The sequence below is a fragment of the Rana temporaria genome, chromosome 13 (assembly GCF_905171775.1).
Source record: "Rana temporaria chromosome 13, aRanTem1.1, whole genome shotgun sequence".
NCBI lineage: Eukaryota > Metazoa > Chordata > Amphibia > Anura > Ranidae > Rana > Rana temporaria.
The window spans coordinates 37,181,926-37,197,690 of NC_053501.1; the positions used below are offsets into that span (position 1 = coordinate 37,181,926).

Genomic DNA, 15,765 nt, shown 5'->3' on the forward strand with positions numbered 1-15,765 from the left:
TTTTTCCAAAATTGTCACTTTTTTTGTTTATAGCATAAAAAAAAAAAAAAAAAAAAAAGACGCAGAGTTGATCAAATACCACCAAAAGAAAGCTCTATTTGTGGGGAACAAAAAGGGATGTCAATTTTGTTTGGGTACAACATCGCAATTGTCAGTTAAAGCGACACAGTGCCGTATCACAAAAAATGGCCTGGTCATAGAGCATCCAAATCTTCTGGGGGTTAAGATGCAAAAAAAAAAAAAGGACACGATTCACATCATGGTGTCATCTCAATGCGGTTGGCAGGTGCTGACCCTGAGCGATGCCTGAGCAAACATGGCAGAAGGCGGCATTGTAAGAGGGAATTCTGAGAGGTCGATGACAGGAAGCAGTTTTGTGTCCCTCTCGCATACCCCTAGCAGCAGTTACAATGCTCTGGCTGCCTGGCTATGTTATCCTATCTCTGGAACACTGCCAGTCTGACAGCTGGCCTATAGATGGCATACACACTTGCTTTACAATACACAACATTTATAATGCAAACAGCAGGTTATTTCTAGAAAACCATAGGCATTCTGCCTGCTAGAAGTATCACGGCTATACAGTTTACACCACTCTCACACTTTTCTTCCCCACAAATAGAGCTTTCTTTTGGTGGTATTTGATCACCTCTGCAGTTTTTATTTTTTGCGCTATAAACAAAAATAGAGCGACAATTTTAAAAAAATTCAATATTTTTTACTTTTTGCTATAATAAACATTCCCCCAAAAATATATATAAAAAAAAAAATCCCTCAGTTTAGGCCGATACGTATTCTTCTACATATTTTTGGTAAAAAAAAAAAAAAAAAAAAAACAATAAGCGTTTATTGATTGGTTTGCGCAAAAGTTATAGCGTTTACAAAATAGGGGTTAATTTTAATTTTATGGCATTTTTATTAATATTATTATTTTTACTAGTAATGGCGGCTATCAGCGATTTTTATTCGTGACTGCGACATTATGGCGGACACTTGACACATTTTTGGGACCATTGTCATTTCACAGCGAAAAGTGCTATAAAAATGCACCGATTACTGTGAAAATGACAATGTCCGTGAAGGGGTTAACCACTAGGGGGTGTGTTTCTTACTGTAGGGGGCGTGCCTGGACATGTGACATCACTGATCGTCTTTCCCTATGACAGGGAACAGACGATCAGTGACAAGCCACAGAGAACAGGGAAGGTTTGTTTACACTCACCTCTCACCGTTGTTCAGCTCCTGTGACCAGATCGCGGGACACCGGCGATCGGGTCCTGCGGGCGCGGTCACAGAGCTTTGGACCGGGCCACGAGCACACACTCTCGACCCATGGCTCGGTTCTTAAAGGGGACGAACATGTACGCGCTTGTGCCCAGCCGTGCCATTCTGTCGACATATCGTCGTGCGGTGGTCCTTAAGTAGTTAAAGGGTATGTAAAAGGTATTTTATTTTTTTTAAATAACAAACATGTTATACTTACCTCCACTGTGCAGCTCGTTTTGCACAGAGTGGCCCCCAAACCTGGTCTTCTGGGGTCCCTCGGTGGCTGTCTCGGCTCCCCCTTGCAAGAACTCATTACCTTCAAGCGAGCGAGCGAGCGAGCATGGTGATGAGTTGTTTTGGGCGCGCGCTCCTGTGATACAGCCGGTGGCCATAGCCGCCCACTGTATCACTCGGCCCCGCCCCCCGGCACGCCACGTTATTGGATACGATTGACAGCAGCACGAGACAATGGCTGCGCTGCTTTTAATCAACCAATGAATGACCCGAGAAGCCTGCGCGTTCACAGCGCAGGACTTTCGAGGGGTCAGGTAAGTAAACAGGAATGTTTTTCACCTTAATGCATAGAATGCATTAAGGAGAAAAAGACTTTTACCTTTACAACCCCTTTAAAGGATCAGTAAAGGAATTTTTTTTTAGCTAAATAGCTTCCTTTACCTTACTGCAGTACTGGTTTCATGTCCTTATTGTTCCTTTTTGCTTTGAAGTAGCTGTAATTCTGCTGTGATCTCCACACTTCCTGCTTGTCTGTTTCCTTATAACCATCATACTGGGAGATTTTCACGGTGGTCTAAGCTGTCTTTACTGTGTGTCTAAAACTTAACAGAACCAATCAGATTCATTTTAAAAACAAAACACTGCCCTGGATTTGTTTGTTTTTGTTCTGTGTGTCTCTCTAGTTCACAGGAACATGAAACCAGTTTAAAAGTGAAACTAACCTGCAGGCACATTATATGATTGATTTTTATCTATTTGTAATCATTTTTAAAAGGAATCAGTTAACTTTTATGTCTCTATACCCTGTAAACAGTCATTTCAGCAAAAAAAATGTTTTCCTTTAGTGACCCTTTAAGGCATAACCAGACAAATGTCTAATTGTTTTTCCTTCACACCAGTGCTTTATTTTTAGGAGTCTGAGGGCACATACGTTCATATCTCAGAGGAGATAGCAGCTGCCTCAAGTCCATCACTCTCTCCTAAGACTGCAGGAACAAGCCAAGCAATAATTTACAGAAATGTCAAGACTCGGGAACGTTGTACGAATAATGAGTCGCAATTATCAGTATGATGTCAGCTGCAGAAAGGCTCATTTTCCATGTATCTCTCGCGGATCGCACTGCAACGCAGACTGTGTGTGTTTGGTTTAGCTATTGGTGTGGCACAAACTGTCACGCTGACAAAATGGTTTTCGATGTGTGTGGCTCTGGGGAAGCAGGACATAGATAGAATGGAATGAGGTTCAACGAGCTGACATCTACGTGACTGTGCAATTCACATCCTGCCAATTCACATCTACCAACAGATAAGCATCCTTCAGTAAACACAGGAAGATCACATCACAATATATACCAATACCAAAAAAATTCAGCTTTGTTTTATGAACATGTCACCGCACGTGGTATAAACAAATGTTTCCAATGACAAAGCTGCCGTGCCCCCCCCCCCCCCCTTTCATTTTAGAACCAGTAACATCACCGGGTCTCAGTCCTTCTCTATACAATACAGCAGGGCTTGAAAAATTGTCTTTGAAACTAATGCCGCGTACACACGGCTTTTTTTCGGCATTAAAAAAAACAACGTTTTTAAAAACGTCATTTAAAATCATCGTGTGTGGGCTTCACATCGTTTCTCGGCTTCTGAAAAACGACAATTTATTTTTTTCGAACATGCTGCATTTTTTAACGTCGTTTTTTAAAATGTCGTTTTTCGGGTTGTAAAAAATGATCGTGTGTGGGCTAAAACAACGTTTTATACCCGCGCATGCCCAGAAGCGAGTTATGAGACGGGAGCGCTCGTTCTGGTAAAACTACCTTTTATAATGGAGTAAGCACATTCATCACGCTGTAACAGACAAAAAAGCGCGAATCGTCTTTTACTAACAAGGAATCAGCTAAAAGCAGCCCAAAGGCGAATAGAACTTCCCCTTCAGAGTGCCGTTGTACGTGTTGTACGTCACCGCGCTTTGTTCATCATTTTTCAAAAACGATGGTGTGTGGGCAACATTGTTTTTAATGATGAAATTGGAAAAACGTCGTTTTTTGGACATGCCGAAAAACGACCGTGTACACGCGGCATCAGAGACAGCTAGGGAAAAAATAAATAAAAATATGAGCCAGTTTAATGAGCAAAGCTTTAGTTATGCCTTGTACACACGAGCGTAATTTCCGACGGAAAAAGTCAGACGGAAGCTTTTCATCGGATATTCCGTCCGTGTGTATGCCCCATCGGACTTTTTCCATCTGAAACTCCAACGGAATTAGAGAACATGTTCTCCATTTTTCAGATGAAAAGAATTTCTACCGGAATTTCCGTTCGTCTGGATGCAATTCCGACGGACTCAAAACTACGCATGCGCTGAATCAAGTCGACGCATGCTCGGAAGCATTGAACTTCATTTTTCTCGGCTCATCAGAGTGTTGTACGTCACCGTTCTTGGTGGTCGGAATTTTGACCGTGTGTATGCAAGACAGCTTGAGCGGAATTTCGTCGGAAAAAACGTCAGAGTTTATTCCGACGGGAAAACCGGTTGGGTGTACAGGGCATTTGTGTTACGGAGGTCTGGCGCTAGAATTTGTTTGCCTGGGTGTAATTTTAATTGTATTTTACTAAAAATGGGCAAACGGAGGTCGGGATACACAGCAGGGGGGCGAGGAAGCATAGCAGGGCAGCCACTCGAATACATGCACTTAACAAGTAAACTCTGCTGCTTGCCGCACGCAAAGCCCTCCTCCCCATGTTTTTTTTACCCCTCCCTCCCTATGTTCTTTTTACTCCCCCGACCCCCCCTCCCTCCCTATGTTCTTTTTACTTCCCCTGGCCCTCCCCTCCCTACTGGGTCCGTACCGCGCGGCAGGAGATTCAGTTTCCTGTTCCCGGCCGGACTGAAAGTGAGCACTCAGTGTGCACTTCCTGTCAGTACGGCAAGAGTCCGGACTGACAGGAGGAAGGAAGAGGAGTTCGGCCACGCTACAGATAAGGGGAAAGGCAGTGCTGCAGGCTCTCTATAGAGCGCTCAGGTGGCTGCAGCATATTGGAAGCTTAGCACGGCAAAAGGCCCTGCTTGGGGCCCCAGGCCAGCTCGGGCCCCCAAGCAATTGCTTGGTTTGCCTGCCTTGTAGCGACGGGCCTGCCCACAAGAGGGCTAAATGTTTAACACATACAAGTCACAGGTGTCGGGCAAAAAGAAATTGTGCATCCCTGTGCCTGGTGCCAACAGGGAATGGGCTGACTAAAGCCCAGGCGCCAGGATGCAATTTTTAGTAGCCATGGTGACCTGGCACCTGGGATTTGTCGAATCCTGCAATACAAGCAAGATCATAGTTTGTAGGAGGAACTGGCAGAGTGTTGTATGTAGCCTCTTGAAGATATTACAGCACTCTGCCGTGATGGAAGCAGTGGGCCCACTCCTGGGAGAAGTTATACAAATATGATCTTGTCTTGATAGGCAGGTGTCAGAAGTGGGTGTCCCTAGGCAGGCTGCAATTGTATGCAGACCACGCTATGTAAAACTCAAATGATGCGGAGCCTCCAGGAATGAAAACCAAAATCCAATGAATAAAAAGGATGGACAAAGGACAAAAAGTCTGGGAAAATTGTAAAATAAATAAAAGACGACCTTCAGGTGGTGAACCTGATCCATGTAGCCAGGTTGTCAAATCTGCCTCTTCTCTTGCTGTCCACAGACGCAGATAAAGCCTTTGATCGAGTAAACTGCACTTTTATATGGGCCACCCAAGAACGCATTGGCCTCCGGTCTTCCATGCCGAGTTGGATAATATCCCTCTATCTCACCCCACAGCTGTGGTCAAGGTCAATGAGAAGAGATCTAACTTTTTTAACATTCATAATGGCACGCAGCAGGGCTGCCCCTTGTCCCCTTTGAAATTCATATTCTCTCTAGAGCCCTTTTTGTGCACACTAAGGGCAGACTCTGGCATTGCTGGCTATGAAAAAACCTCAGGGACCGACAAGGTGGCCGCATTTGCGGATGATTACATTTTTTTCCTAAACGGAACCACTTATCTCTCTTCCGAAATTGCTCCAGTCTATGCAGGAGTCTGGTGCTCTCTCTTTTCCAAATCAACCTATCCAAATCCTTTGTGCTTAACATTATGGCGGCCAAGGATACGGTCAGATGCTTGCGTTTAGAGTTTCCCCTCCATTGGGCGGCTGACTCTATTCATTACTTGGGAGTCGACAAAAGTTCTTGTCGGAAATTCCGATCGTGTGTATGCAATTCCCACGCACAAAAATCCTACGCATGCTGGGAATCATTGCACTTCATTTGAGCGAACAATGCGTCGGAAAAATAAAACCACTTTTTTTGTCGGAATGTCCGATTGTGTGTACGCGGCATTAGAGTTTTATATTGGTGCACAGTTTCGCATTTATGAATTTATGTTTTGGGTCTCCCATGTAGTTGCTCGTATGCCTTACCAACTCTACGCTGGGCCTTTTGATATGTAGATCTGATTGTGTGACCCTTAGAAATAAAGGAATTACAAAAAAAACACACACACACACACGTATAATGTACTGGATTATTAAAAATAAAAGTAAAAAACAAAAGGGGGGGGGGGGATTCGCAGAGGCCATATGCGTTTATGATAGCGTAGGGCGGCATACCCACACACAACCATTTATGTCTATAAGAAGCTATACACAGCATCTGGGCTTCCCACGCAAGAAAGAGGTCTAATGATTCCACTTTGGAATCATGACTGCCAGTAGCACAGGCTTCAGTGTACGAATTGCATATAAGAGCAAGTCATTAGAAAAACATAGTGCAGAGATAACTCCTAATATGTATCAAGAAGCTCCGACAGAAAGCATAACATTACTCAGAGATGCCACCAAATAAATAAAAGCACATAATTCATAGGCGACATTCCCAATGACATGATGACGTCTATGCATGTAGAAGTTGTATTCCTAGTATCAATCATAACACCTGCTTATGTCAGCCAAATAAAATTCCCTTGAAAAAACTATAATCATTATATGAATTATAATAATTACAAGTCGATTAGGAGGATGTTGAGATGTTATTTCCTGTGGCTTCCGGTTAAAACACATCACCAGGAATGATCACTTGTACACTGAAGAATTGTTCGAATGTCACTTCATGAGAAAATGCATTACATTGAGCCACCAACAGGAGGGAATTATACTAAAGACAGACGCAAAATATCTAGGAATTAGCAGCAAGAATAACGCAAAGTTACAAGTCAGGGCTCGACAAATCCAAGGCGCCAGGTTGCAACGGTGGCCAGAAACCATGTTTCCACATCTGGGCCCCTGCCAGCCCACCCAATAATCTTCCTCAATCACTGCACTCAGATCCGGGACAAGGGGTGGGGGACAGGAGAAGTGCCAGCGGCAGAGACAAGAGAGCCCGGAGGAGGTGCATGCTCTCTGTGCTCCCCCCTCCTATCATAACAGTGCTCCAGATTACACAGGATCACTCTTGGCTTGAATGGTACACGACTTAATTACCCACCCCCTACCCACATTTCCAGGAGCACTCTTTGGAAGAGATAGGGGGCAGGTAACCAAGCCACGTACCATCTGATTTAAGGAGGGATCCTGTGTAATCTGCAGGGCTGTTATGACAGGAGGGGGAAGAGCACGGAGAGCCTGCACCTCCTTACTACTGCTGTAGTTCCTACCTGTAAGATTGAAAAGGGGGGTGGGGGGGTGTTAGATGGCAGGATTTGGAACGATTTGTGCTAGTAGGGGGGAGGGGATTTGTGCTGGAAAGGGTAATTTGGAGAGGGTTGTTCTAAAAGGAGGGATTTGTACTATTTGGGGGAGGATTTGTACTAGGAAGGTAGATAATTTATGCCAATAGTGGGGATTTGAGGGAGAGGATTTGTGGTAGGAGAGGGGAGGAATTGTACAAGTTGGGAGGATTTGGGGGGAGAGGAGTTGGGGGGAGAGGAGTTGGGGGGAGAGGAGTTGGGGGGAGAGGAGTTGGGGGGAGAGGAGTTGGGGGGAGAGGAGTTGGGGGGAGAGGAGTTGGGGGGAGAGGATTTGTGCTCGGAGGAGAGAGGATTAATGCTAGGAGTGGGGGATTTGGAGGATTTTTGCTGAGAGGTTGGGATCTGTACAAGGGAGGATTTGTGCTAGGAGTGGGGATTGGCATGAACTGGCGCTTAACTTGTAGCTGGCTCCTAGATTCAAAGCAAATTTGTCACGCCCCGATTAAAACATCAACCATGTCAATCAAATACAGCCCCTTTTTGGACAAAAATTCTGTTACCCCTAACATTATTATGCCTCCAATGTGTCTAGTAGGGCATGTTGGTGTCCTAAACAATAGCTGGTTGTGTCAATGTATGCCTTTGGGTATACATACCAGTTTACCCTGCCAGTCCCTCTCATTAACTTTTCTAAACTGGCCACACCAAGCATGAAAGCAGATCTGTTTAAGGCCAGTTCACATGTGTGCAGTAGGTTATTGGCGCAGCGCATTTTTATGTGCAATTTACAGGTTTTTAGTTGCCCTGCCACTGAACTCTGTTAAGACGTGTGTTTTGCTGAAAGCACATCATAGTCCTGCATTTTTGATGTGCTCTCATCAAAACGCACGTTCTAATAGAGTTCAATCGCAGCCCAGCTAAACAACGCACACTATCTTGGCATGGTCAGTTTGCGTCTAAAATATAGGAACACGTATAACATGCCTGTATCGCCACAATCAATTTTACATACACACCCCCCACCATCCTTTTAAGCTCCAGTGAGTATAACAAGTAGAGGTTGACCGATATGGGTTTTTCTCAGGCCGATGCCGATATATGATGCCGATTTTTGCAGCCGATATTTTAGGCCTTTTTTTGAGGTGGCACTGGAACATGGCACTAGCAGAAGGCACTTATTGTCACTGGTAGGTTGCACTGGATGGCACTAGCAGATGGCACTGATTGGCAGGTGGCACTAATTGACACTGGCAGGTGGCACGGATTGGCAGATGGCACTGGCAGGTGGCACTAACAGGTGACACTGGCAAGTGGCACTGGTTGGCACTGACTGGCAGGTGGCACTAATTGGCACTGCAGGTGGCACTGGGTGGCAATAGTTAGCACTGGTTGGCATTGGCAGGTGGCACTGATGGCTTTAGTTGGCACTGGCAGGTGGCACTGGATGGTGGCACTGGATGGTGGCACTGGCAGATGGCACTGGATGGTGGCACTGGTATTGCCACTAACAGATGGCACTGGATGGCAAGTGGCACTGGCAGGTGGCACTGGTGCAAAAAAAAAAAAAATGGTGTAACCCCCCTCAGTACAGACCCCCTCTCCCTCCAGTATAGACACCCCCCCCCCTACAGACACCAGAGAGCGGTGTGTGTCCTACGAGCGCGGGCCCCTCCTCCTCTGTGGGCGTAAACAGAGAGGAGGGCCGCCGCGCTGCGTGTACCAAGATGGCCGCGGCTCCGGAGCTAGGCCGAAGCCGCGGTCTTTCCTGATGCTGTGATGCGGATTCCGCGGATTGCCGCCGCGGTCACAGCATCAGGAAAGGCCGCGGCTTCGGCCTAGCTCCGGATCCGTGGCACCGCTAGCGGCCATGTAAAATATCGGCCTAATTTGGATAAAAATCGGCCGATGCCGATTTCTCCAAAACTGACAAATATCGGCCAACCTCTAAATAACAAGTATTCTATGCTGCATATACAGACAGATTTTACTGTTGTGGGTTTAGTAACACTTTAAGGACTGTGTTGGTCTCTGAAAAGTGATCTGTAGTGCACTACTTTTGGGGAAAGGCACAGAGAATGCCTTTGGACAGTGGAACATGGCTTTTCGCAGAGGAATGAAGCAGCATAAAGAAATTACACTTAGTGCTCATAATTGAGACACTATAGAGGGATATGCCTTGTTCATATTTCTGGAGGTCTCCCAGAAGTGGGGATGGGTACCTGTCAAAAACAAAGCTTAAAGAGGAGTTCTCCATCTTAAAAAACAGTTTATCCTGAACAAGGTATACTATACTCCCCAAAAATTACACTCATGGGGCAAGGGCCGATTCACCCAAATTCCCCAAAGATAGTGGCACTTTGATCCATATGCTATGGGGGTGCCCTCAGCTATTTTGGTATTGGACATTTCTTTTTAAAACTGTTCAGGATTTATGCTCCATAAGTACTCGGTAAGTACACAGGATGTATTTTTACACAGCTTATGCCAGGGTTTGACAAACCCCGGGCGCCAGATCGCATTTACGACTAGAATTAGTGACCTGGCGTGGCGCAGCTGGGGTATCCTGTCTCTCCACGCGCAATGTACCCCACCCCCCCCCCCGCGATCGTGTTGGGCGGCGCCAGCCAGTAATTGAGGTCGTGGCTTTGCGGCCTTCTGCAGTCCTATGCTTCTCTGGCGCCCTCTTGTGGTGGCAGTTAGTATGACAAGACAACCAGAAATGCTAATAGAGCTTCCCCTGCCTGTTTTTTTCACTGCCCGCCCACCTCCTTCCCTTTACTTAGAACCCCCAAACATATATATTTTTTTATATCTAACACCCTAGAGAATAAAATGGCGGTCGTTGCAATACTTTCTGTTACACCGTATTTGCGCAGCGGTCTTGCAAGGGAACTTTTTGTGAAAAAAATACACTTTTTTTAATAAAAAAATAAGACGGCAGTAAAGTTAGCCCAATTTTTTTCATATTGTCAAAGATAATGTTACGCCAAGTGAATTGATACCCAACATGTCACGCTTCAAAATTGCGTCAGCTCGTGGAATGGCGACAAACTTTTACCCTTTAAAATCTCCATAGGCGATGTTTAAAAAAATTCTACAGGTTGCATGTCTCCTTGCAGCGCGGCCGCCCTGCAAGGAGACCGCGCGGCCGCCCTGCAAGGAGACCGCGCGGCCGCCCTGCAAGGAGACCGCGCGGCCGCCCTGCAAGGAGACCGCGCGGCCGCCCTGCAAGGAGACCGCGCGGCCGCCCTGCAAGGAGACCGCGCGGCCGCCCTGCAAGGAGACCGCGCGGCCGCCCTGCAAGGAGACCGCGCGGCCGCCCTGCAAGGAGACCGCGCGGCCGCCCTGCAAGGAGACCGCGCGGCCGCCCTGCAAGGAGACCGCGCGGCCGCCCTGCAAGGAGACCGCGCGGCCGCCCTGCAAGGAGACCGCGCGGCCGCCCTGCAAGGAGACCGCGCGGCCGCCCTGCAAGGAGACCGCGCGGCCGCCCTGCAAGGAGACCGCGCGGCCGCCCTGCAAGGAGACCGCGCGGCCGCCCTGCAAGGAGACCGCGCGGCCGCCCTGCAAGGAGACCGCGCGGCCGCCCTGCAAGGAGACCGCGCGGCCGCCCTGCAAGGAGACCGCGCGGCCGCCCTGCAAGGAGACCGCGCGGCCGCCCTGCAAGGAGACCGCGCGGCCGCCCTGCAAGGAGACCGCGCGGCCGCCCTGCAAGGAGACCGCGCGGCCGCCCTGCAAGGAGACCGCGCGGCCGCCCTGCAAGGAGACCGCGCGGCCGCCCTGCAAGGAGACCGCGCGGCCGCCCTGCAAGGAGACCGCGCGGCCGCCCTGCAAGGAGATCGCGCAATGGTGTGCCATCAGGATTTATCAGGCTCAAAATGAATGACCTCACAGTGACCCCCCTCACCTCTAGGGGATACAATGAGGACCCTCAAACACCCCCCTGACTGCCTCGACATGATCTAATCCTCACATACACCGCCACTGCCAATAGCAGCGCTATACCCCGGTATTTATGTGTCTGGGAAGAAGGGTGGGTCTGTCACCATGCTCTCCCCGCTCACCTCTCGGTGTCCCGGCCGTCGAAGAAAACGAAATCTCCGCTCTGGACACACTTGGCGCAGGTAAGTCTCCGGCGGGTGGTATTACACAGCGGGCAGCGCTCCACCGCCACATACAGCCCCTCCGCGTCCTCCACCGAGTTCACCAGCTCGGCGTCTCTCCGGGGGATCCCTCCGCCCGCCACCTCCTGCCAGCTCCGGGTTCCCTTCCCACCGGGGGACGCCATGACAGCGCCGTCTCTCCAGCTGTCACGTGGGACTTTGTTTTCAACCGAGAGCATGCTGGGAGAATGGGGCGGGGACACCTCCGCTGACAAGGGGTTTGGGCGGGGACCAGTCACATGACTGTGGATCCTCTCACTGGAGGGTATAGAACCAAAACAACAGCTGTGATTGGAGGAGAGGGAGGTATGAATTCCATATGAAACGGATAGAGCAGTACAGTAACCGTATACATTCACTGGACATTTTTATTTTTTATTTGGCATCTGTGTCCCCTTAGAGAGATTTACCTTCACAGTTGTCTCATAGTCAAAACATGCAGTGAGGCAATCTGGGAAAGTTGAGCGCACCTCCCCAGAACTATTGTCCCCCATAGTAGATTTCCCCTTTATTAGGTTTCTTGGGACAACCCCAAGATTTGGGCTTTTCTTTTACTGTTGGTGATAATGGTAAACAGGATAAATGGCGAGGATGAACCTCAATAAACAGCGGCACAGACAACAATAAAAACGTAATCAAATCTCTTCCTGAAAAAGGAAGGTTTTGCCTTTAAAGTATAGCTAAAGTGGAGGACCACCCTTAAAAAAAAAAAAAATATATATATGACACCAAATTGTTGCAAAAAAAATAGGATTTTTGTACTCACCGTAAAATCCCTTTTTCTGCCGTCCATGGGCGGACACAGCCTCCTTATATTCTTTAACTGTAGGATTATGTTCCGTCCATTAGGAGGACTAGGCAGAAAGTTATCATGAATCTTTAGCAGAGCTTAAACAGCCCCGCCCAGGGGGCAGTCCCTTTGGTCATAACCCCTCTCACTTCAGATAGCAGCTTAGCTCGTCAATAAGCAGTACAAACGTAACAAGGAGGGGTGGGTGCTGTGTCCATCCATGGACATCAGAGAAAATTATTTTACAGCGAGTACAGAAATACTATTTTCTCTTTCGTCCATGGACAGACACAGCCTCCTTATATACTTTAACTGTAGGGACGTCACCAAGCAGTGAAAAACGAGGGGTGGAAACAGCAATCAAAACCAACTCCACCCCAACACAAACCAGAGCTCCTCAACGGAGGAGTTGCAACCTTTAAACAGCTGCATGCAAAACTTTTCGGCTGAAAGAAGCATCCGAAGATGCACTCACATCAACCTCGTAAAAGTGTGAATGGACGACCAGGTCACCGCCTTGTACACGTGTGTGTGCCACTTAGCGTCGGAAAGCCCAGGAAGCACCAATTTCCCTGGGTGAATGCGCTGTGACAGGAAAAGGAGGCGCCCTTCCCTTCAGTGTGTAAGCCTGGATCACAATCTGTCTGATTCACCAGGAAATGGTGGCCGACGAGCCCGCCAGGCCTTTCTTGGGACCAGAAAACTGACACAAACAGTGAGTCTGACCTCCAGAACGGAGCCGTAGCAGACAGATACACCCGTAGAGCACGTAACACGTCTAGGGAATGCAACGCAGCCTCCCTGGGATGCAACGGCGGAGGACACAAGGATGGAAGTACAATGTCCTCATTCAGATGAAAATCAGAAACCACCTTCGGAAGAAAGGAAGGCTGCGGGCGCAGCACCGCCTAATCCTTATGGAGGATCAAGTAGGGAAACTTGCAAGACAAGGCCGCCAACTCAGAAACCCGTCTGACAGATGTAATGGCTACCAGAAAAGCAACTTTCTGGGAGAGTGTCAAGAGAGGAATCTCGCTGATGTTCTTAAAGTGGGGGGGGGGGGGGTTCCTGAAGTGCAGAGAGCACCAGATACAGATCCCACGGAGGTCGTGGTGATCGAACCGGCGGAGCCACATGCTGAACCCCCTGAACAAAAGTGAGTCGCCAAGGGTCATTGAAAGAAAACAACCAAAGCTGAAATCAGCCACTTAATGGTGGCTAAGGCAAGTTTTTGATCCACGCTGCGCTGTAAAAACAGCAGGATCCTAGAAACCAAGTATGTACATGGATGCCACCCCAGCTCCTCACACATTGAGATGTAGACCTTCCATGTACGGTGGTAAATCTTTCCCAGGAAGAAGATTTTTCAGGCCCTCAGCATGGTGGAGTCGTGACGTCTGACTGGTTCCTGATTGGACGCCCCTGCAGCCTCTGTGACCAAGAGGAGAGGCACTGCCTGATCGCCCAGAGCTCCAGAACATTGATTGGCAGGCGAGATTCCTCCTGTGTCAAACGACCGTGTCAACTATACAAACCAAACTCCTATCCAACCAGTCAGGTGATCACCATCCATTGAAAGGGAAGGAACAACTTCCCGGACTGAACCAGAGATCTCAGCCACCAGACTAGGAATTCTCTGACCAGTTGGCTCACTCGGATCTGACAATCCAGGGACAACAGAGACTTGTCCCACTTGGCCAGAATCTCCCTCTGTAAAGCTCGAGCATGAAATTGAGCATACGGTACTGCCTCGAAGGAGACTACCATCAGACTCAGAACTCGCATGCAGAAGCGGAGTGACGACCTCTTGCAGAATACAAGCAACCTCACTACAGTCCGAAGAATCTGAAGCTTTTCCAAAGGGAGAAAAACGTTCACCTCTGAGGAGTCTAGAAACAACCCCAGATATTCTAGGCGCTGAGTCGGCACCAACACAGACTTCTGGAAATTCAGCACCCAGCCAAATTCTCAGAGGGTCTTACTGACTATTGCCAAATCCTCCTCCAATTCTGAGCTTGAAGCAGCTCTCAGTAGCAGATCATCCAAATAGCCCACGACGGTGATTCCTCGCTGTCTCAGCAAGGCTAGCATCGGGGCAAGCACCTTGGTAAAAAACCCTTGCTGCTGACGAAAGGCCAAAAGGGAAAGCCACGAATTGATAGTGGCCTTCCCCTACTGCAAAGCGCATGAACCTCTGATGCCTTGCAAAGACGGGGACATGCAAGTATGCGTCCTTGATATCCAAGGACACCAGAATGTCCAGTGGATGGAGTGCAGCGACCACAGAGCAAACTGATTCCATCCTGAACTTCCGACCCTGTACAAAGACATTGAGGACCTTGAGGTCCAGGATTGGACGAACTCTGTCCTTCTTCGGGACCACAAATAGATTTGAGTAGAATCCCTGAAACCTTTTCTGCAGTGGCACAGGTATGTCAGCAAGTCCGACGAGCCGAAAAAAAGAGGAAACCGGGCAGCCAAACGAGCCGGAAGAGGAGGAAGGTTTGGAGGGAAAGAATCTGTTTAGTGTACAAGAAAGAAATGCTATCTTGTACCCTGAAGAAATCACTTCACAAACCCACTGGTCGGAAAGCAGGGCAATTCAACGAGCTGCAAACTCGCGAAGACGTCCCCCCACTCAGAAGTCGGGCGGGGGCAGACCTTCATGCAGTAGCAGGTTTGTTTGCAGGTTTGTCTTGCTTGCGAACCCAGGGACGTTTCTATCCACCAGATGGACCCTTGTTGGCCTGGAAAGGTCTGCCTGCGGGCCCTGACTGACGAAAAAAACGATTTTGTGCAGAAAAGGAGGACCCTGGTCTACGGCGAGGCTCCTTACCTTTTTTTAGGTTAAGGGAGAAGCATGCCCTTACCCCCAGTGGCATTCTTAATGATGTCATCCAGCAAGGCCCCAAAAAGCCTATTGCCCTTGAATTGCAAGTCCGCCAGAGCCTTCTTGGAAGCCTGGTCCGCAGACCAGCATTTCAGCCAAATCAGGCTCCGCAGATACTGAGGCTCTGAAGATCAATGGATCCGCATCCAGGGCTGCATCGCAGACATATGTGAGGCCATGCACTAACTGGTCAGCCAGTTCCACGCAGCCCAGAGGAGCCCGATGCTCCTCCAACTCCGGGTGCAATAACTGCCCATTCAGTCAGTTTGTGAAACCAGTGCCATTAACCAAAATAGGCCGCAATGCCGTTCCCAGCATGGCGAATAAGGAATGGCCCACCGCCTCAGACATTGTGAATCAGCGGCTGACCCAGGTTGGGGGAAAGGGTTCAAACGTTGCAAGCTCTGCTCCCGATGTTTTGGTTCTAACCAACCCACTAGTGTTATAAAAAGCAGGAAGTCTGAGGTCCAGGAGGGTTCCACTATTACCTATGAGTTGAAATAGTCTGGCACTGCGAAGGCACCAGGGTTTTTGGAAGATATCCAGCCATGGAAAATGCAATAGACTCTGGCCTCACCGAGGTATGCCTGGACCACCACACTACTATGGTTAGGATAAGAAAGTCATTGTTCATATTGAACTGTTGTGCCACGTTTCTTCAGTAAAATTTACATTAACCCATTATGAGCCTGATCTGAAGTTACTCAAAAGGGGTGCATG

The 15,765-nt window shown here is 48.4% G+C and overlaps 1 protein-coding gene across 1 annotated transcript in view; it reads right to left on the reverse strand.

The window, feature by feature from the left end:
* ATG14 (autophagy related 14) overlaps positions 1–11,559 on the reverse strand; it is a 47,316-nt gene extending 35,757 nt beyond the window's left edge. The window contains exon 1 of the mRNA XM_040333585.1: positions 11,267–11,559. Coding sequence (XP_040189519.1) covers positions 11,267–11,544 — 278 coding nt within the window. The 5' untranslated portion in view covers positions 11,545–11,559. The remainder of the gene's footprint in view (positions 1–11,266) is intronic.
* Between the last annotated feature and the right edge of the window lie 4,206 nt (positions 11,560–15,765).